Source organism: Sarcophilus harrisii, chromosome 2 (genome assembly GCF_902635505.1).
Source record: "Sarcophilus harrisii chromosome 2, mSarHar1.11, whole genome shotgun sequence".
NCBI classification, from domain to species: Eukaryota; Metazoa; Chordata; class Mammalia; order Dasyuromorphia; family Dasyuridae; genus Sarcophilus; species Sarcophilus harrisii.
Window position 1 is genome coordinate 530221206 of NC_045427.1, and position 22953 is coordinate 530244158.

At 34.7% G+C, this 22953-nt stretch overlaps 1 protein-coding gene across 2 annotated transcripts in view; it reads left to right on the forward strand.

Annotated features, from left to right (window-relative positions):
* The window catches only part of PCSK6 (proprotein convertase subtilisin/kexin type 6), a 241877-nt gene that overhangs the window by 64848 nt on the left and 154076 nt on the right, over window positions 1-22953 (forward strand). For both annotated transcript variants that reach the window (XM_023497530.2, XM_003755590.4), the window contains exons 3-6: window positions 5994-6104; window positions 6485-6628; window positions 9184-9260; window positions 12257-12345. In XM_023497530.2, coding sequence (XP_023353298.1) covers window positions 5994-6104; window positions 6485-6628; window positions 9184-9260; window positions 12257-12345 — 421 coding nt within the window. The remainder of the gene's footprint in view (window positions 1-5993; window positions 6105-6484; window positions 6629-9183; window positions 9261-12256; window positions 12346-22953) is intronic.

Sequence of the window (22953 nt, forward strand, 5' to 3'; positions counted from 1 at the left end):
GAAGTTGGATATTTGACAAAGAATTCCTTCATTTGTTGCATAAATTGTCAGTGTTTGCTAGCTCCACCTACCAACTTTGTCTCAATTTAACCTGGCAAGATAGTACCTGCTACTGCTACCTTTCTTAATAGCCATGGCATTACTGAAATATTTCGGTATACAATTTAAATACTTCTATTGTTTAGTAGTCACCTTAAAACAAGAAAATTATTGGTGAGATTAGGAAATGAAGAAATCAAAATAATGTTTACTAATGACAAACTTCTATGTTTGGAAGATTCAGTGTTCCCAATAGCAACTGAGAATAATTGGGACAATAAGTAGCTGCATCAAATTCTCTGACTCAGAAACATTAAAAAAATTTTTTTATTATTATATTTTTTTATTTACAAAACATATGCATGGGTAATTTTTTCAACACTGACCCTTGAAAAGCCTTCTGTTCCAAAATTTCCCCTCCTTCCTCCTCCCCCCTCCCCAGATGGCAGTTAATCCAATACATGTTAAATATGTTAAAATATATGTTAAACCCAATATATGTATACATATTTATATTGTTATCTTGCTGCACAAGAAAAATTGGATCTAGAAAGAAAAAAAAAACCTGAGAAGGAAAACAAAAATGCAAGGAAACAATAATAGAAAGAGTGAAAATGCTATGTTATGGTCCACACTCAGTTCCCACAATCCTCTCTCTGGGTGTAGATGACTCTCTTCATTACTGGACAATTAGAACTGGTTTAAATCATCTCATTGTTGAAAAGAGCCGTGTCCATCAGAATTGATTATCATATAGTCTTGTTGTTGCCATATATAATGATCTCCTGGTTCTGCTCATTTCACTTAGCATCAGTTCATATAAATCTTTTTGGCCTCTCTGAAATTATCCTGTTGGCCATTTCTTAAAGAACAATAATATTCCATAACATTCATATACCACAATTTATTCAGCCATTCTCCAACTGATGGGCATCCACTCAGATTCCAGTTTCTTGCCACTATAAAGAAGGCTGCCACAAACATTTTTGCACATGTGGGTTCCTTTCCCTCCTTTAAGATCTCTTTGGGATATAAACCCAGTATTAACACTGCTGGGTCAAAGGGTATGCACAGTTTGATCACTTTTTGTGACTCAGAAATATTAAGCAGTTATCAAAATGATCTTATGTAGAGCAAAAACATAAAAATAGAATAATAAAATATAATGGAGATACAGTATTCAGTAAACCTGTAGAAAATAGAAATTCAGAAAGGGTTAATTATCTAGTAAATATTGAGAACAGCACATAGAAGGATGGCAGAAAATTATTTTAGATAATAATCTTACTATATAGTATATCAAATTTCAGTTACATAATAAGGAACTGCGATTTCATCAGTGTGGGTAATCCCAATAACTGCATACATCAAAACTCCTCATGATTCCAGAGTCTTCTTGGGTTGTTCTAACCACAATAATGTTAACTGATGACCAATTTGTATAGCTCATCACTAGCTCTCAAAGCCTGTCTAGCTGGATAAAATTTGTCAGAGCTTATGCTCCTTATAGCCTTAAAGAAATCAACAGTTCTCTTCACTTCATGATAAGGTGTCAAAGTGGGATTTTATTAATGATATAAGAATAATAAATAACTTGTAAGAGAGAATAAAATGGGATAATTTATGTATTACTTGGGAGATGTGTTGAGTGTCTATTGAACACATAAGAAGTCCCATTAGATGAATTCAATTAGATGAACAAAAGAAAATCTGTACAACAAAAATAGTTTACTGAAATAAAAAGAAAAATTACAAATTAAGAAAATTCCATTTGTAACAAATGGAACAAAACTTCCAATATTTTGCAAGAAACAGTTACAAATATTCAAAGGAAGTACTAACTCTAATGGAAAAATGGTCAGACAATTTACAACTTATAAATAATAATTTTTAAAATTGGACTTTTCTAATGATCAAAGAAATGAAAATTAAAACACTTCTGAGGAATTGCTTCAGGCCTACCAAATTAACACAGCAATGAAAAACCTACTAACAACAACTAAGCAATATTGGTGATGTTGTTGATAAATAAATCTATACTTAGATTACTGTTGAAATTGCCAATTGATGAAATCTTTTTTGAAGAACAATCTCTTCTAATATTTGATTTTTCTCTCCATTAGACTGTGAATTCTTTTATGTCAGGGACTGTCTTTTGCTTCCTTGTGTATCCCTATCACTTGGATTAGTACCTTGTCCATAATAGGTGATTAATAAATGTTGATTGACCAACTAGTAATACACTATGTATTTCATAAAAATAACTGCGTCCTTTGGCCAAACAATCTTATTACTGTGGTTGTATCCTAACATTATTTAAAAAGAAAAAGAAAGACTTCTTTTCAAAGGCATTTATAATAGCATTATTTATAATTGTGAAAAGCTGGGAACAAGCTACATTTAATTTTAATCAACAAATATTAATGTATTAATCATCTATACTGTGCAAAGTGCTGGGAATACAGAGACAGAAATCAAGCATTCCCTGCCCTCCCTCCCTCCTTCTCTCCCTACCTCCCTTCCCCCTTCCCTTTCTTTCCCTTCCCCCTTCCCTTCCCTTCCTTTTCTCCCATTGATAAGGACATAACCTGTGATGTACTCTATTTCTGACCTCTGGCAGTTCCTTTTGCTTAGGATGTCTGGTGGTTTTCAGCCCCTAGGAACTTACCTATAAATGTCAGATTTAATTAGAAACCCAGTTGGCTTTACCCAAGCTTATAGCTCCCAAAATACAAGTCATCCACTAGTCTTTACCTCCCCAGAAGCAAGACTTTTACAACATGTAGACAGATATGGGAATACAAAGAAATTTCAAGAAGGAAAAAGCTACTTCAAAAGGGAAAGTCTCACTCTTGGTGGAAATAGGAAACAGTTTTACAGAAAATGTCTCCTAAATTGTGCTTCAAAAAAAGTTAACAGTTCTAAGAGGTGGTGCTAAGGAGGGAGTGCATTACAAACATGAGAGACAGCTTCTTTAAGATTAGGAAATTGTTACCCGAATTCAAGGTAACAATTAGCAGACATAAGTATGAATAGAATGTTGGCCAGGAGTACTAGCAGGCCAACTTTTATATCTGCACCTTAATTCTTTTACCTTTATAAATCCTTAAATCTTGAATTATAACATAAGCTCATTAAGAAAAGTGATAGTTTGGTTCAACTTATTTGTATACCTAGTGTCTACATATAGTGACATTTAATAAATGCTTATTGATTAAATGGAGTAACTGAGTTGAGAGGGAGGGTGGTGTTGTCAAAGACTTTCTACAAGGAGGTTTCCAAAAGGAGATGACTAAGGTCTAAGTTCTTGCTTTGTGGGAGCTTGACACATCATCATATCCTGACATCAGGATCATTTTATGAGAGAAAAGCAGAATATTTCAGACTTTATTATCCACAATCACTCCTCAGAGATAATTTGCCCAGGTTCTCACATTAATTCTTTCAAACCAAAAGTGAATTTTTAGTAAGATCAGTGTATACCTTACTAAATACCTAACTTGTAATCAAGAAATAACTTATAACTAGGGAGGAGGAAATTCTCTGTGTGATCATTACTGCAAATGAAACATTAGGTCTGATCTAGGAGATTGTCATGGTTATTTCCAGCCAGAATGTGTTAATGAATAGAGTAACCAGCATGACACAATGGTGGGGATGTCTCTGTACTACCAAAAATAATTACTTCTGGGAAGTAATAGTATGTGCAATTGTGTTTTTAAAATATGATATATAAAACTGACTTCATTTAAAAGTAAAAAAAGTTTTTTTTAAAAAAGCACCTTTTACTAACTTGGGTTTTTTTTGAAACTTGAGATGACTGAGATGACATAGCCAGTTTGCATCCAAAGTGAAATTTAAGGTTTTCCTTTTATGTATACTATATATGTATGTATATACATAATTTAACTTTTGTATATCATATAATTATATATAACTTAATGTTCTTTTTGTATAGTATATTGTATAATAATATATTCTTTATGTATGTGTATGTTTAATATAAACATATAATCTTTAGTAAATGATGAACCTTCAAAATATCATTAGGGAATATGATGAACAGTATCTGAATTTATAGACTGACTTACCATAGAAACATGACAGCTTAGTTAAATTATCTGGTATTTTACATTTGGGATTTTTGTTTAGTGTTCCTTCTGGAATTTGGGTTTTTTGGTTTTTTGGATTTTATTTTAGTTTGAAGAGAAAAATACATTGTTGCTATTGATTGGTATTTAATAAGTTCATGTGAGCTTTGTTGTAGTGAGTGCTATAGTACTGTTCCCTTTTAAGTTATTCTGATCCTTTTTTAAAAAGGCATTTTGTCCCCTAATATCCATTATCTAATATGTTTTTGTCACAAAATTGTCATCTTTTGTTAACTCGTTTTGTTTTGTTTTGGAATCTGATCTGTGATTTCACTAGGGTAGGGAAATTTCAGTAAGGAATTTCCTTTACTAAAACAGCACCTACTCTTCCACATCTAGCCTGGGGTCACTAAGAAATTAATTAACTTGACTGAGATGAAATAAGCAGTTTGTGTCCAAGGTGAAACTTATGAAGGTCTTCCTATATACATAACATTGGGGGGATTTATTCTACTTTTTTCCCTAATGATGATAATCTAGAAGAATCCTTCCTATCCTTTAGTTTGTAGGACCCCTAAGTGAGATTTGTGGAGGAAATTATAAATTCAAGGCAAATAACCAAAGCAGAAAGCTAGTCTATGATTTTGCTAGAACCAGTGAATTCCTTTTTCTTGCAAAATTTCCTAAGAGAAAAAGATTACATTTTCTTATTTATAAGTCTTCCCTTCTCAGAATCATTCCATGTATTTGCTCACTTTTCCTTGAACCTCTTCAGGTCTGAGCTAACCAGGTATCCCAATTTTGAACTTCTTTCAGAGAATATCCTAAAAAAATCTTGCCAGCTACATTTTTTCTATTTCATAGATTTAATCACTGTGGTTTACATTCTTTAATTATTTTAAAGATGCTTGATTTTGTAGGTATAAGTATTATTTTTGTCACAAATCATAGTTCTATAACACATATAACTGTCTTTATACTTTGCTTTATGTCTTTGCCACCCATCTTCTGGTCTATGAATTTTTCTGAACTGAGTTGGGATGGCTCTTTTTTTTAAAGTAAAGCTTTTTATTTTTAAAACATTTGCATGGTTAATTTTTCAACATTAACTGTTGTGTTCCAATTTCCCCCTCTTCCCCCCTCCCCTCCCCTAGATGCCAGTGAATCCATGTTAAATATGATATAAATATATGTTAAATGCAATATATGTATACATATTTATACAATTATCTTGCTGCACAGGAAAAATCAATCAAACAGGAAAAATGAGAAAGAAAATAAAATGCATAAAATGCAAGCAAACAACAACAAAAAGAGTGAAAATGTTATGGTATGAACCTCACTTAGTTCCCGTAGTCCTCTCTCTGGGTGTAGATGACTCCCTTTATCACAAGATCATTGGAACTGGCCTTAATCATCTCATTCTTAAAGAGAGCAATGTCTGCATGGTTCTTAGGTAACAAAGACTTGATATTTCTCAGCCCTATTCTGTACTCCAAGCATTGGTGGGGTTTTCTAGCGCTTATACCTTACTGGTATGGACTTAGAGAACCAGTGACCATCTCCAAGTCACAAAGGGGCATCAAAAGAAATATTTTGTAGATCAAAAAAATTAATAAAGTAAGTTAAATAGCTATTGTCCTTTCTCCTAGAATTTAGAATCTGAAACTTTACAATGGCATGGTGACATATGAAGATTTACCAAATAAGATGATTATAAAGGGCTTAGCACACATAGAAAACATCATGTAAATGTTAGCTATTTGGATGCGGATAATGAAGATGGAAATTTATATTACATGTAATGCAATAGAAAGTAGGAAGTGATAACATGAATAAATATGAACTTTTCTCATATGGCAGGTGAAGTGGCTACAGCAACAAGAAGTTAAACGGAGAGTGAAGAGACATTCTCGAAGTGATGCACATTCCATTTATTTCAATGACCCAATATGGTCTAACATGTGGTATATGGTAAGCAAAATTGCCTTCCTTTGGGGTGTGTTTTAGGTATTAGTAAGTCAGTTTGATACATATTCTTGTGACTAAGTATTCTAAAAGAATACTTGAATAGGGAAAAATCAACTAGAAAAGGGATGATGCTTCTCCATGGAAATGATGGAGAAATAGTTTAAAATAAAACACTAAATGCAATATTTCATCTTTACTTCTGGGAAATAAATGAGTTGCTTGAAATAAGGCCTGTTACTTAAAGCATGAGGAGTTGTTTTTATTATTTGTTCATGTGAATACATGAATGTAGTCCTGTCTAAACTCTTAAATTACTACCAGTTGGATAGATGGAATGTATTATGGTTCAGCTTCTGTGTTTTGGGATTCATTTGTTTGCTTAGCACTGCGGGGATAAGCACAGTCGCTGCCGATCCGAAATGAACGTCCCTGCAGCATGGAAGAGAGGCTACACGGGAAAAAATGTGGTGGTGACCATTCTGGATGATGGAATAGAGAGGAATCACCCAGATCTAGCAGCTAATTACGTAAGCTGAGCTTCATTTTATTTATGCTTCCCTTGATATAGGATGCTAACATATAGCCTCATAGGATTGTTTTATATTGTCTATTTGTTTTTCTCCAAAGAGAATATCCTTTAAAAGACTCTGCCTGGATTCCCAGAAAATGACATCCTTCTATAAAAATTCAAATCTTTTCTATAGTAGATTCCACTTTAACTTTGCTTAAACTATTTTGAGTCTCCAAAACCAAGGATTTGAATTTTCATTTCATAAGTAAAATATTTGTTATTTTGTTTTTTAATATTGAAAAATTGCATTTTGTCAACTTGTTATCTGACTTTATCTCATCCTGACTCTTAATTATATCCTAAATTAGATTCCATGCTACAGGCAAAGCACATAAATGTAGCCAGTTGCAGGATGATAGCAGGTATTTGGTAGATGGGTAGGTAAAAGAGGGGAAGAAAGGAAGGATAATCATTGACCTCAAGAAGCTTCTATTCATTTCATGGGATGAAACATGTGAAATGATGTAAGAAAGAAAGGAACTTGAAGAAGAACCTTTAAAAGATTACTCCTAGAAAACAATGAGGTTAATTCTATTTCTTCAGCTGAGGATAATAAAATAATATCAATTCAGTGGATGGTAGTTGAAAATATCATCTGTTTCTTGTATGCTATGTGCTGTGATGTTGCTGCTGGCTACATTGTTCCCTTCAAATATATATGAAGTCAGAAAACCAGTTGCTAAAAGCTTATTTTCAGTATTAAATATATTCAATATAATATTTGCAAATATTATATATGTCCACACATGATTTTTTAAACTACTACTATAGGCAACAGCATGGCTACTATGATACCTTCAGAAAATCATTTGACTAGAGTAAGGAGATCCTTTCATTCTGAAGCTCAATAGCAAGTTTTGTGCATTAACATTTGGAAACATTCTGGAGATGATGATGATGAAAACATTTTTATTAAGAAAACTGTTTTTGGAAGTTGAATGAAAGAATTAAGATAAAAGTATATTCTCTATAGGCTCACTGAAAACATCCTTGATACAACTCTAATAGCAGATAGGACCACAGGAATATCATTATTATTGTTATTATTATATGCAGAGTATTCAAAAAGTCTTAGTGCAATTCTTAAGATCCTAAAGCTTAAAACTGAAGCAGAAGAATGTAACTGAACTCTGTAATTTCTTTTGCATTCTAATGCCCCTAGGTGTTCTGCCTGAACCTTCACTCATTCTGGCCCTTGCGGCTGCTGAAGGAGGAGACTTAATACAGTTTCTGGTACATAGTAGACAATAATTGTTGATTTGACTTGGCACTATTACATAATAATGTGTAAATAGCATATATTATGACTATATTTTATTATAAGACAGGGACTGGCCCATTGACTTCATTAACATAAGCAATTCCCATCTGAAGAGATTCTTTCTACCAACACAAGTTAGCATGTTCTCTGCAGTTTTTAGTCTTAAAGAACCACCATATGTCACTGAAAACTTAAGTGACTTTCCCATGATTACACCATCAGTCTGTGTATGAGATGAGACTTGAATCCAGATTCTCCTGGCTCTGAGACCAGCTCTCTATCCACTGTCCCATCCTGTCCATTTTACATTACAGGATATATTACATTACCTAAAAAGGAATTAGGTTGGAGGATGTTGTCATAACAAAATCACTGTTGTCCTTTCTGCTTCCTCAGCTTTACCAACGGATATTTTAATGAGCCTACAAAAATTGCATATACGTCATCACATTTTGTCACCTGTAAAAAGCAACAACCTGAGCAGTCATTCATAGAACATTAATTATAAAGGAATAATAGCAGGATAGGAACCTGTCCCAGCTCTGTTTCTATCTGAATCTTATTATAGAAGATGAGGACAAGATAATTACAAATTAAAACCATGTAGAAACCAGATAAAGTAATGTCATTCCTGTTGTCCTATCTGGTGCAGGAACTATCCCAAGAAGGCTTTCAGAGAATCTCTGTAAACTCAATACTCCTATCTATTTGTGTAATAGATCTCAGAATATTCTTATTTTTATATGTATGTAAAATTGAAGGAGTATAATTTGTTCCTGAACTGTTTATTTCTGAACATTAAATATATGAAAAAAAGAGTGTAAAAAATTTAGATAACCTTAATAACTGGAGACCATAAAATATAGTATTGCAAAACCTTAAGTACAGCTGTTATAATGAGAATTTTAGCCTATCGAAATTATGTAGAAGCTATATAAATTAGTATATTTGATATTCTCATTGTGCTTGGACTATTAACTCAAGTTTAGATTTAATCTATATTTAAATTGATCTGTACTTAAAATTTGATTTATGCCAAAATTATCTGATTGAAATGGAGAAATTACAGAATGAGATTAGTGTACTTTATAGATTAGATGCTTTTGGTAGATGTTTTCTGCAGCTATTGTGCATTTATTTCTATTTTAGAAAAGAGGAATAAAAACCACAGTGCTTGCAAATGTAGATAAGGCTGCTGTGTGGGTTGTGTAATTTGTATTCCTTCACTTATTGAGACATATTAATTTTAGGATGCCTATGCAAGTTATGATGTCAATGGAAATGATTATGATCCTTCTCCACGTTATGATGCCAGCAATGAAAATAAGTAAGTCTTTTCTTTCTCAGACACCTAAAAATAATATTATGCCCAGAAAAAACTAATAAAATGAAAGAAATTCAAATGTTTCCCTACTTTTGGATATGGTGTTAGATTCTTTTGGAAACCTTAAAATCTATAAGTTAATTAGAGACAAGGTAACATAGTAAAAAGAGTATTTGCCTTGAAGTCAGGCTTATGGATTTAGACCTGGAAGATATCTTAGATGTCATATTGTTCAGCCCCTTCATTTTATAGATGAAAAAACAATTTAAGTGAATTGTCTCAGGTCATACAAGGAGCGGGCCAAGGTAGGATTTCAGTCCAGGTCTTTTTCCTCCAAATATGGTATTCTTTCCATGATTTCACACTCTCTTTCTTGAATGAGTTTGAATCTTGTCTTAAATACTTAACCATGAGACACTGGGCACTTCCCTTACCCTTTCCCAGCCTCTGCTTCCTGGTACATAAAATGTATTAATAATAGCACTGATTTCATAGGGCTATTGTGAAACTTAAATGAGATAGAGAAATGAATGTAAAATACTTTATAAATCATAAAATGCCATGTAATTATCAACTATTATTATGTTCTTCTGTTTTATTAGTGTGTGAAGGGTATCATATAGGAACATATGTAAACATACAGATATGTTTAAAACTTCTACTGATAATAACAGCTGACATCAATGGAACACTTTAAGGTGTACAAATTGTTTTATACATTATTTTATTTGACTTTCACAACAATCCTGTGAAGCAAGTACAGTAGGTATGATTAGTTCCATTTTACAGAAGAGAAATTAAGGCTGAGTGACTTGCCCAAGCTGTTAAGGAAAGTATCTAATGCAGTATTAGAATCCAGATCTTTTTGAATTCAAATATTCCAGCCATTCTGCAACATTACTGATTCCTGAAATTGGTCTTTTTTAGGCATCAAAAGGCATCAGTCACTGATCCTGGTCACTAATAGCTAGGAAAAAGCCTTCTCTTTTCTATTGTAATTGTTATATCAGAAAGATATCTTATATTTTTATAAGGTTTTGTTCAGATTTTTATCTTCCAACATGACTCATATGGAAATGTGTAAAATGGATGTACATAAATAGGCCTAAAAAATAAAAAAAAACTATTCTAAATATTTTGATATTATTCCTAAGTCTAGCTTTCCCCTAATTGCTAGACTTTGGAGTAGTTGTTAACTGCATTCTGAGCTGAAAAGGACTTTCAGTTGTCCATAGACCCCTGAAAAAGCCATAATGTTATTTTGGCTTTTTTCTAATGCTGGTAAATGGTAGAGTAGACACTGCTAGTTATTAGTTCTTGGGTATGTTGAAAATGCAATACACAGTTTGTTGAGAATAGAGTATTAATAGAGCTTTAGTGTTAGACTTGGAATGATTCATGGCAGTCAGATAGAGACAGAGGGAGACAGAGAGGGACAGAGAGAGACAGAAAGAGAGAGGGGGGGAGGGAGAAGGAGAGAAGGAGAGGGAAGAGAGGGAGAGGGAAGAGAGAGAGAGAGAGACAGAGAGAGACAGAGAGAGACAGAGAGAGAGAGAGAGAGAGGAAGATTAAGAGACAGAAACACAGACAAACATGGAGAGAGAGAGAGACAGAGAGAGAATGAGAGTAACTAGTTAAAACTAATGAGTGAGGTGAGGGTGTGTGAGTCAGTGCATGTGTTTGGGGAGGTTGTTAAGGTGTGGATCCCTAAGCAATTTGAGGGTGTGTTTCAGGCCTTTCAATGCAGATCCTTGGAAGGTTAGGGAACAAGGAGAATGAAGGTACTGAAACTAGGTGGAGGCTGACATGCTCCCTTTATGACTCGAGCCTTGAAAATGAGTGTACCCTGGCTCCAAGTGCTGCTTCCTATAGAATGGTTCCAGTAATTCCTAATTACAAAGCTCTAAAAGATGTAGACATCAGATGAATACAGTCCTGAGCTCCCAATAGGCTCCATACATGAAAAGAGAGAGCTTGGAATGGAAATGTGGAAGTGGAGGAAGAGTAGAATGCAGACATCTGGATGATAGAGTAATTAAAAAGTAGTGCCTGGGAAGCAGTAGTGATCATAGTGAAGAAAGAGCTAGTCTCATAATCAGGAAAATGGGTTCAAGCTCTGCATCTGACATACCCTGGCTGTGTGACTTGAGGCAAAATATTTCACTTATCTTCTTTGAGCTAAGTACAAAAATGCTGGACCTGATAATTTGATAAATGAGACAAAATTTGCCAAGGTTGACCTATCAACCAGTCATAAAGTCCTTCTCCAAAAGTTTTGTTCATACAACCTAAGTTGTTTAAAATGAAAAACTCTCCTTTTCTCACAAAATGTAAAGTAGCCTTGTTGAGAAGTTTTGATTCCTAAAGAATAGGTTTGAATTTTACTATTGAGAGAATGAACTAAGGGAATCCTGTTAACAGCAGTGGATAGAACAAGTCAGTGAAAAATAAGAATATTGTCTTTGAAAGGGCTAAGACATAACTATTTTTAAGGAAGGCCTTTAATTTGGCTAATGATACAAAATCTCTGTGGACTCTTCTGATAGTTTTCATTTTTAAAGTTCCCCATATTTTTGTTTTCCACCAGAGGGATTGACAGAAAGCAGCACCTTTTATATTGGGGTTATTCCAGTGAAAGGCAATACATTTTGCTGGTAATTTCCTTGTAGACCCCTGGCTACTGTTGAGTGTTAAATCAAGAGAATTTTTTCTCAGCTTCTGTTTAAATGGCCTTAGAAATGAGAATCATGGCACTCTTATAGCCTCTTATGGGAAGGGAATTCAAGATATGATTGGGGATAAATATTGGGGTGAATAATGGAATAGCCACAGGAAACTATTAGCAAAAGTGCTGGTGGCAAAGAGGATGAAAACCATGAATCATAAATAATAATCCCATGCTAACAAATATGTCTTGCTGCACTTAATTTGGGATAACGATGTGAAACCTTTGAAACTTTCTGATTTCTTATTTCTTCTTCTACCCCCATCTGCTCTAGGCATGGTACTCGCTGTGCTGGTGAAGTTGCTGCTTCAGCAAACAATTCCTATTGCATAGTGGGCATTGCATACAATGCAAAGATAGGAGGTAAGTGAAGAATTTAGTAGCTTTTCTTTTACAGGGCTGGCTTGACAACTTAATCTATTATATTTCCTTAGCAGTCCCAGGACATTTATTTCAAAGCCTTTATGAGAGTCATCTATATGTGAATGGAGAATATTCTCTATCAGGTTATTAATAAGTGATCATCTTTTTCATTTCGCAGGTAATGTTCTGCACATAGTAGGTGCTTAATAAATACTTATTGGCTGACTTACTGACTGACTGAAAAATGTAAAAACTGTAAAACCCCTCGTGTTTATTATTTATTGATTTAAAAAATGGCATGTGATTTGGTACAACAAAAGACAACCTTACAGATTGTTTTACAACAAGCTGTCTCCCAATCATACATCAAAATCATTCAATATATCTTAGAAGACATGACAATAGAAATAATCCTATTCAACGCTTCCCTATATTAAACATCAAACAAGGCATAAAATGTTAGTTATATGCTTCCTGAAGATATTCACTACTGGGATGGAAGAGATCCTGCCTAGAGTTTAGGTAGAAAAGATTTTCTTTACAGATAGTTAGGTCCTGTAGATATTCCTGTTTATAGATGGCATCACACTGACTGCATTGAGCTCCAGAACACTGCAACACTACTGGGAGAGATCTATAATCACTCAAAGGAGTTTAGCTTATTTCTACTGCCCAGATTTCAACATGCATTTGTGTTGTTGTCCTATGGGATTTGTTCATCATTGTATACAGTCAATATACAATTGGGTCCAAAGTTGCATAGCAGGATAAGAACAGGTTAGATAGGCTTTGGGAAATTGCAAAATTCCTTTACTTACCCTAAGCTCCCCATGAAACCAGAGCCCATTTAAAAAATACTAATTTTCTATTAGGGAAGATGGTGAGAGGGAGGGGGAAGGAGGGAAAGAGAAAGGGAATGGAGAAAGAGGGAAAGAGAGACAGGGTAAGAGGGAGAGGAAAATTGGAAAGGAGAGGAAGAGAGGGAGGGAGTGAAGAAAGGAGGGAAAGAGAAGGAGAAGAAGGAGCGAGAGAGAGATTGAAATTGAGATTGAAGCATCTTTTTAAAAGTTGCACAGAAGATATCAAAAGAAGCAGAAAGAATCATAGTCAAACAGGACAACTCTGAAAGTTGTATGTTAAATTTCTCATATATTTGAAAAAATATATACAATATGCTAAGCCACATATAAAATAAATTCAAAGTTTCATGTACATCCTCTTTTTTGTTTATGTATGTAGGAAAAGCCAAAAAAATTTCTGATAGTTTTATTACATAGTAGGAAGACAAAAAATACAATGGCTGCAGGATAAGCAAAAAATGAGTATCTTAGAGAAAACAATGAGGCACATTGTGGATGTGGACAGACAACCACATATAACCAATTGAGAACTCTAAAGAAAAAAGAATTATCAAAGAAATGTATAATTGGAAGAGAAGATGGACTGGTCAGATGGGAAGAATAATGGATAATGAGGTGGACAACCATAGTGCTTTATTGGTACCCTCAAATGTCAAGATTTGAAAGGATTCATCACATAGAGTAGATCCATTGTGTGAAATTACAGGTTGACATTAACAAAAATAACATAGTGAGCTGTCATTGATGGATTGAGTGTGATCTGCATTCTTGCAAGGAGCTCCTGCATCTATAAGATCCCGGCATTTTTATCACAATGGGCAGAATTATGGATCCTGATTTGGAGTCAGGATGATCTCAAATCCCAGCCTCAGACATTAACTATATGTGTGACCCTCTCTCAGCATCAGTTTCCTACATGTAAAAGTATGATTTGTATCCACCTTACAGGAATGCCATGAGAATCATACATGTCTATTATATAATATTATATGTTATACAATATAGTCATATACATTATATATTATATAAACTCTACCTACAAAACTTTGAAAACCTCGGGGTGCTATGTGTCAGCTTGTATTTCCTTGTCCAACCTATATTACATACTGCCGCCAGATTTATCTTGCTAAAATACATCTTTGCCTGACATCTGCCACTCTCTACCCAAAACCCCACACTGGATCCATATCACCTCTAGGAGAAAGTGCTCACTCCTTATCCTGGCAAGGAAAGTTCACCATTTTCTAGCCTCAGTCGACCAATCTAGCTTTATATATTATGTTCTGTGCATGCTATATGCTCTGATTTAGCCAGATTGGGCTAATCATTATCTTCTAAGCACCTGCTTCAATATTTTTGCTCCCTTTCCTTGTCTTCTACTTTGTCTAAAGATCAACTCAAGTTCCATATCCTCTATAAAGTCTACCCTGATCATAATGGCAAACTTTTTTTAAATTTATTTTTTTAACTTTTAATTTATTTTTCAATAATAGCTTTTTATTTTCAAAATATGCAAAGATAGTTTTCAACACACAGTGGCACACTCTAAGTATTGAGAGTTCAGAGGAGGAAAAGATCATTACTGTTTGTACCTCTCATTTGAGATAGCTGGTTACATATTACCGTTCATGTCGCCTATTATTTATTTTTCATATATGCATGTTTTTCTTCTCCATGCTTTTAAAAGGGCATGAAATACTATATGAGGCTTCTTTCTATCTTTTATGATGCCTGTCATTTTGTACTTCATTTGTCACCTATTTATTGAGTACCTACTACATGCATCACACTTTGCTAGCAGATGAAAGGATGCAAAAAAAGTTTTATGTAGTTAGTTGGTACTCAATGAATATTTATTGAATGAATTTATAACAGAAGTCAGTTCATATTAGACAACTAGGTAACTAACCTCTTATTAAGTCTTTCTAGTTATTCTCTTATTGGAATATGTATTCATTCTTCCTTCAATAGATGAACTTCAGAAAATAAATAATGATAACTTCTACCTTCCCATCTTTTCCTCATTATCTCTCTTCTCCTTTTTTTAGTTATTTGGATTAAGCCACTTTTCTCAGGGTGGCTTTCATGTAAATAAAAGAGGTGGGACAACACATTCTCTGGAATGATCTTGCTTTAGTGAAGTTTTTCTGCTTTAAAAAACAACAACTTGAAGCTTTTTACTGAGCTAACCTTTGACATCCATAGGCTGTTTTTTTTTTTTTTTTTTTTGTCCCTGGTGATCTTTCATGGAAAGGGTAATATTATCAAAAAGAACAGAAATAACAGAATAATCTATAAGGAACAGTTATTATAGGATGAATTGGGATATTGTATAAGCTCCATCTTTTGCCATTTAATGTAAGTGAAACACATTTGAGTCTGTACTGACAAATATCAAAGGTTAATTCCCAAGCCTGTATATTTGATCCAGCCTCTCAAGAGTGAGAAGCAATATGGTGCAGGATTAGATTTTGAAAATCATGGATCTGAGACTGAATACAAACTCTGCCATTTATTATCTGAGTGGTCTTGACTGAATTAGGTAAACTCCCTGGGCCTCAGTGCCCTCAAATGAAAAATTAAAGGGTTAGATGAAGCCAAAAGTCCAAGATTTATCAAGTCTATAAATCTAGAACAGAGTTATCTGGAATTGGGGGTGGCATTTTCAAAGTAAGTCATTAAGTATTTATTGTGTAAAGCCTAGTATAAAGAACTGAGAAACATGCAGAGGACATGTACTTTGACATCTTAGACTGGAGAGTAGGAGAGAAGTACTGAGGAGGTCAGAAATGAGCAGGGCTGAATGAAGTTGTGAGAGTGTATGTGTGTGTGTGTGTGTGTGTGTGTGTGTGTGTGTGTATAGTAGGAGATGGGTGCAATCAATCAATCAGCACTAATTAAGTACCTTTTAGATGCTTAATTCTTAGTCACAAACTAGAGATGCAAATTCAGTGAATGAGAAAAATCTATGCTCTAGGAGCTTATGGTCTAACAGGGAAGGTAAGAAGTACACATATAGGTATTTGCAGAATAAATATAAAATATAAAGGTAAAAAAATACAAAGTAGTTAATATAAGGTCATTTGGAAGGGATGGCACTAGCAGTTGGGAAAATCAAAAAAGGCTTTATGTAGAAGGTGATGCTTGAGCTGCCTCTAAAAGGGTTCTTGAGGCTGAAGTCAGAGGAGAGTGGATTCCAGGAATGTGAGATGACCAGTGCAAAGGCATGGAGATAGGAGATGGAGTGACATATATGAGCAACAGAGAGAAAGCCAGATCCTGTAGGGTAAGGGAAGAGAATTAATGTTGTTGTTGATCCTTTGTTTATAAAGTGATCCAGTGACATCCCAGGTGATGTCTTGACTCATGAGTGAACTGGATTTAAGTGAGGCAGAATTACTCAAAGTCATCAGTCTCTCTCTTTGTGAGTCAACAAAATCCAGTGGTTGGACAAGTCAAAGCAATTGGAAGTGGCCCAAACAGCAGTGGATAATGACCTTGGGGTTTTCCACATCTGACCAAGCTCTAAGCACCCCACGGCTCCTGCTTAAGCTGCCTTCATGGCCATTGTAAGAAATTTTCTCATCCACCCATTCTGCTGTGCTTGATGTAGGCATCCCACTAACACTCCAATGGATTTGAGATGTCAGTTTCCCTCAGTCATGTGCAGAGGAGATAGTTTACCAGGGTGTGGTTGCTACACATGTAAACCATTTCTGCAGACGGGCTAATCCAGCGGTTGGTCAGAGTGTCAAATTCAGCAGATAGACCAAGTCCAAATTTGATGGACTGAATAAAAGAAAATAAAGATAGAGACCTCTATAAAAATTGAGTGTCAATTATAAACATATTCTATGATAGATAGAAATGGTCAGAGAAAGTCCAAGAAATAAAAATTGTCTTCCTTGAGTTGAAAGACATGAAAATAATTTGCCCAATAAATATTTTAAGGCCACAAATTTAAATAATTACTTTTTAATGTATACCTGTGTATATTTCTCTTCAGTGGGCTCTTTTCTAGGAGGTGACTTAAATTTGAGGGATAGTCTACATTTAAATGAATACGTGTGGTATATTTTTATATTGTAAGCTTCTTCTCAGTCCATCTAAAAAAAAAAAGCTACTATTGCTACATTTCTGGATTCAAAGATCTCTTAAGGCCCCCTATCCAACTCTAAAAATATATGTTTCTCAATTTCTAACCACAACTCCAGAGGATTCGTGATGAAATATGCAATCTACCTCTTGATAAAGAGGAGTAAAAGATTCAAAATGCTGATTGAAACATTTATATATTTTTGAACATGATCAATGTAAGAATTTATTTTTCTTGACTACACATTTATTACAAGATCTTTATTTATTTACTTTTTTGATTGTTGTGAGGGTGGTAAGTGTGGGAGAAATGGGAGGGAGAAAATATGTATTTTGCTTAATTGAAAAAACAAAATTAATTTAGAATAAAATCTGAATTCTATATGTGTGTATATATTTATGTGAATATATGTATATATAGTTTTACACATGCAAATATTAATATATGTATACATATGTATATATGTGTACATGCATGTGGGTATACCTATAGCTACACATATATGTGTATGTGTGTGTGTATGTATATATATATATATGTAATAACTAACATTTATATCGCATTTAGTATGTGGTAGGCACTGTACTGCTTTAAAATTATTATTTCATTTGATTCTCACAACAACCATAAGAGATGGGTGCTGTTATTACCCCTAATTTATACATGAAGAAATCGAGGCAAAAAGAAGTTAAGCTACTTGCCTATGGTCACATATTTGGTAAATGTTGATTTGAATTTTGGTCTTCCTGACTCCAAGCCCTGTGCTCAAACCACTGTATCACCTAGCAGCTATACATATGTATTCATAAATATATCTGAACCTGCAAGAGAACAAAACAAGTCTTTCCTATAATATATTCATTTTCAAGTGTCTCCTTTCTCAGTGCAATGGAGCCAAATGAATCGTTTGTCTCCTTATTTTAGTTGGCCTTGCATTACCCAGTACTCCTGGCTGTCCTCCATTTTTCTTCATTCTGAGATATAAAATCTAAGCCAACAAGAACTCCACATTTCACAAAAATGGCCCTAGGAAGAAACATGCTCCATGTAGGCTTTTCAGAAGCATTATTCTTCTATTATCCTTGAAGACCTGCCAGATTATTCACAGAAATAGTGTTAGATTAAGTTTTCTGAAACACAGGCTATATCTGTATACAAGAAGCATGAGAGTCACTAGTGGCGTGCTTCTACTTTTGACTCTCTTTATGACTGATGCAGATAACTGAAAGGCCAATTTTATTATACTCACAAATACTGATGATGGAGAGGGCTGAAATAAAGAAGGATCTGTGCTCTAGTCTGTCTTCTACTTTTGCTGTATGTCTAAATGTGACTTTGAGGAACTCAGGATTAGAAGAGACAACTCTATACAAAGTCATATATTTTTGTACAATATTTTTTCATAGAATTGATGGCTTCCTGAAGAGGTAGCTCAAAACACCTTTCTGTAAATTGAATATTTTCTACCTGGCATTCATTTTAAAAATGGAGATATATCCCATAGGAAAAAATGTTACACCAAAATATAAAAACTATAGGTGAAAAGTTAAAGCAATAACATTACTACCATTGTTCTAGAAAAGATGTGCCAATGGATTGTTCCACTCATCTGTCATGTTTATGTCTGACCAAAATTTCTAAGGCTGGATACCCTTCCCATTTATGTGCTGTCTCCCTCATTAGAATATAAACTCCTTGAGAGCAGAGATTATCTTGCTTTATGTTTTCTATTCCTAAAGCTTGGTAAATAGTATGCTCTGAATAAATATATTTTCATTCATTCAGTCCTGTAGCAAAATTGTCCTAGGACACATTATTTACTAAAATGATTTTATCCTGGATATCTTATTCCCTCGAGGCCAGATCCATGTGAAAGAGAGATACATCCTGACTTTTGTCTAGGCCTCTAACCTTAGTTTAATGTGCCTTCTAAATTAAGTGTTGTTTGTATATTCAATCCCACAAGCTCACATAGTATATGTTGAGCTATTATGTTTTTGGGGAGCTATCACTGAACTTTAATCATCTTTGATATCCCTTCTAAGTTCTTCAATTTAACCATGAGCATCTATCTCCTCCAAGACACTGTCTTAGGCACTAAGTATACAAGGTCAGAATTAGCCTAGACTCTGCTCTTGAGAAGTTTAGCAGTTTTGGAGCAGAAGGACAAATATTTATGATATAGGAAAGTGAGAGAAAGTAAAAAAGAAAGCCAGTCAAAGATAAGGAGAACCATGAAGGGACTGGGGTGGGGGGGAAGGGGACCCAGTTTCACCTGAGGGGAAAGGATGGTATCCAGAGTCCTCATGGAGGAATTGGCAATTGTGTTTGAACTTCAATAAATAGAGATGGAGGGTGGGAAGTCACCTCACTTCTCTTAGAATGTGTCCTTATCTGTACAATGAGGATGCTTTTATAGCAGTATCTCTCATGGTGTTGCTGTGAAGACTAAATAACACAGTGAATCTAAAGTACTTTACAAATGCTATAAAGGACTTCCTAAAAGAATTAATGCTGGGCGCGCGCGCTCTCTCTCTCTCTCTCTCTCTCTCTCTCTCTCTCTCTCTCTCTCCCTCTCTCTCTCACACACACACCCCTATTAACAAATACTATACAAAGCGTCCCAAAAGAATTAGTACAGTTTTTAGCTATTAGAACTGCACTAATTCATTTGAGACATACACTATAGCATTTGATAAGAGTGTATGTATGTGTATATATATATATATATATATATATACACATACACACAAATGTATGTATACATGTACATAAAGTAATTAAGCTTTAATAGCTCAAAATTGTACTAATTCTTTTGGGACACCCTGTATAATTTAGCAATTATCAGTTATTTTTGTTTTTATTCTAGGCTGCAGCCAGATTGTGCAGAACTTCAAATTGTAGAGTCAGGATTTTACATGTTATTTGGGAGGTAGTGGGCAGCCATGGAATGTTTTTGAGTAAAGGAATGACCATCATAGTAGCCTTTTTTTGGGGGGGGTGCAGACCTGTCATCTCATTGGTTTAGGGAGGTACCCAATGAGGATATTCTAGCACATATCCATGACTGTTCTATAGCTTAGTTTTAGAAATTGTCAGGGGCACTGGCACTGATTCCCAGGGTCTTACAATCAATATGTCAGACACAAGATTAAACTCTGTCCAGTGTATCACACTTCTCAATTCTCAAGACTGTTCAACAATCCCTTCTAGCTCTTTTTCTAAAGGAGGAGTGCTACATTAGAAAAATTGCTTAGAATTGCACATATTTAACTTGTCTTAGGGGAGAGGTAAGAGAAGAAGGGGAAAAAATTAGAATTAGTCTTAGAAAGTCTTGCAAAAACAAATATTGGAAATTATCTTTATATATATTTGGAAAATAAAATATTATTGAACATTTTTTAAAAGATTACTTATGTAGCCATGTGACAGATATCTTGAAGAAAGGATAGACTATAGGTATGAAGAAGATTAGGGCCTGAACTGGGTGTTTGCAGTGGGAGTGGAGAGGAAGAGCTGGATGCCAGTGATAGTTTGGAATTAGAAACAACAGGACTTGGCCACTGATTAGATGAGTGGGGAAGGGAGTGTAAAGAATCAGAGATGACTTCAAGGTTACAAGCCTAGGCGGCTGGGGAGATAGCAATGGCACAATAGAAATAGAAAACTGAAGAGGAGGGGAGGAGAGGATAAGTTGGATTTGAGAAGCATTTAGTTTAAAGGGTCAGCAGAGCATCTAGCTCCAGTTATCCAGCAGGCAGTTAGAAAAATAGGCCTGGGACTCTGGTGAGAAGCTGAGGAGGGTGGAGATTCAGGTCTGACAGTCATCTGCATAGAGGTAATTGAAGCCATGTAAATGAATGAGATCACCCCAGGAGAGAGCACAGAGCAAGAAGAGGGCTGAAAATAAAACCTTGGGGAAGGAGGAGGATGAAGAGTCAGCAAAAAGAATTGAAGGAGTGGTCAGAGAGCCCTGAGTTTCTTTTACATGACAGCCTGCTTATCTTTCTCAATGGGATGTTTGGTAGATTGTTATCATCATTCCTAACTTCTTCACTTTAGATTTCTTCATAGTGATTCTCCCTGTTTGCCTTGTTAGTAATAAGCTGTAATTCTTAATCACTTTTAATGACTGCTACCAAATATTCTTGGGGCTCAATGATTGAAACTATTTTCCATGTTCCATCTACTTTATTAAGTAATATTGGTTCTTATTGTTCTAAAATATGAGAGAACTATAAGACAAAGATCTAGGAAATTAAAACATAGAATCTAATTCTGGGTTTTTCATATCTCCCAACCTCAGGTTTCTCCTCATTTGTAAGGTTGAGTCTGGTAAAGTCAATCTGCTAACAAAATTCATTGAGAAATAAAGTTGCTACAAAAGCATTCTATCTGAAAAGTGCCATATAAATACATATGTTTTTATTATTATTATTGGTGATAGTGGTGATATGAGTGAAACTAGAAATTGTGTTAAAAGCTGTAACATCTCTGTCTGAATTTCATTTTTCAGGAGTCTAGAAATGAACTGGTATCCAAGTGATTGCCTTCTTGTTTGTACTTGAAAGACCAAGATGGATTAGTGCTAAAAGCATTAGACAAACTATCCTGTTACATCACTTTGGGCAAATCATTTCAATTTTGTAGGCCTTGGTTTCCTCGTCTATCAAATGGGGGGGAACATTGAACTAGATGATATTCAAGATACCTTCTGGTTATACCATTCTATGAGTCTAAACTGTGTCCCTTGAGATAAATGACTGATAAAAATTTAGCCAAGACATTTAAACTGCAAGAATGCTTTGATGGTAACCTGTTTGCCCCCTTCTCTTTACAGCATTGACATTACCTTTTTGCATCCACTGACCTTTTCCTCCCTCTAATGTAAAAATTAAAGACAAATTCTCTTCCCTTCAATAGAGAACATAATACAGAGACCTAAAAAAGAAAAGGGCACATGTTATCTTGATTCTTTTTTTCCTCCCATTTAATTCCCTCATTTCCTTTGAATTCTTAATTGCTCCATCCTTTTCCCCTTTTCCCCTTTTCCTTTGCTAATTTCATCCATTCTGTTTTTTCTGTTTGTCTCTTCAAGGAGTCTCCAATTAAAATAATAATGGTTCCCTTCTGTGTAACCCTTTAAGGATTTACTAATCCATCTCTTCTTACTACCCCTCTGAAAGATGTCCTACACTTTCTTGCATATAACCTGTTTCTTGTTTGCATCATGTTGAGTGGGACGGTACAGTGACATTCACAGATCACTTTTAAATTTGGTGTCTGAACTACTGTGTGTGAGGGCTTTTCTGAGGAATAAGAGTTTTCTATTTGACCAACTATAGGGAGGAGGGCAATTTTTGGACAGGGAAGTGAAGGATGGCTAAAGGAGTGTTAGTATAAACCAACCAGTTATATACCTGATGAAAATGTGCTCATCATTTATCCAGTTACTCTTTTTTACCTCTTTTTTTACCTCTTTTTTCCCTTCTTCCCCCTTTTGAGTACTTGGTCTTGGCCAATGGAGTAAATAACTGGTACATATGTAACAAGTTGGTGTGCTTTTGGAGTAACCAGAAACAAAATAATGTTTTCACATTGATTGGAATTGATATTAGCATTTCTCCCTAGAGCAATGACTTCATTACTTGT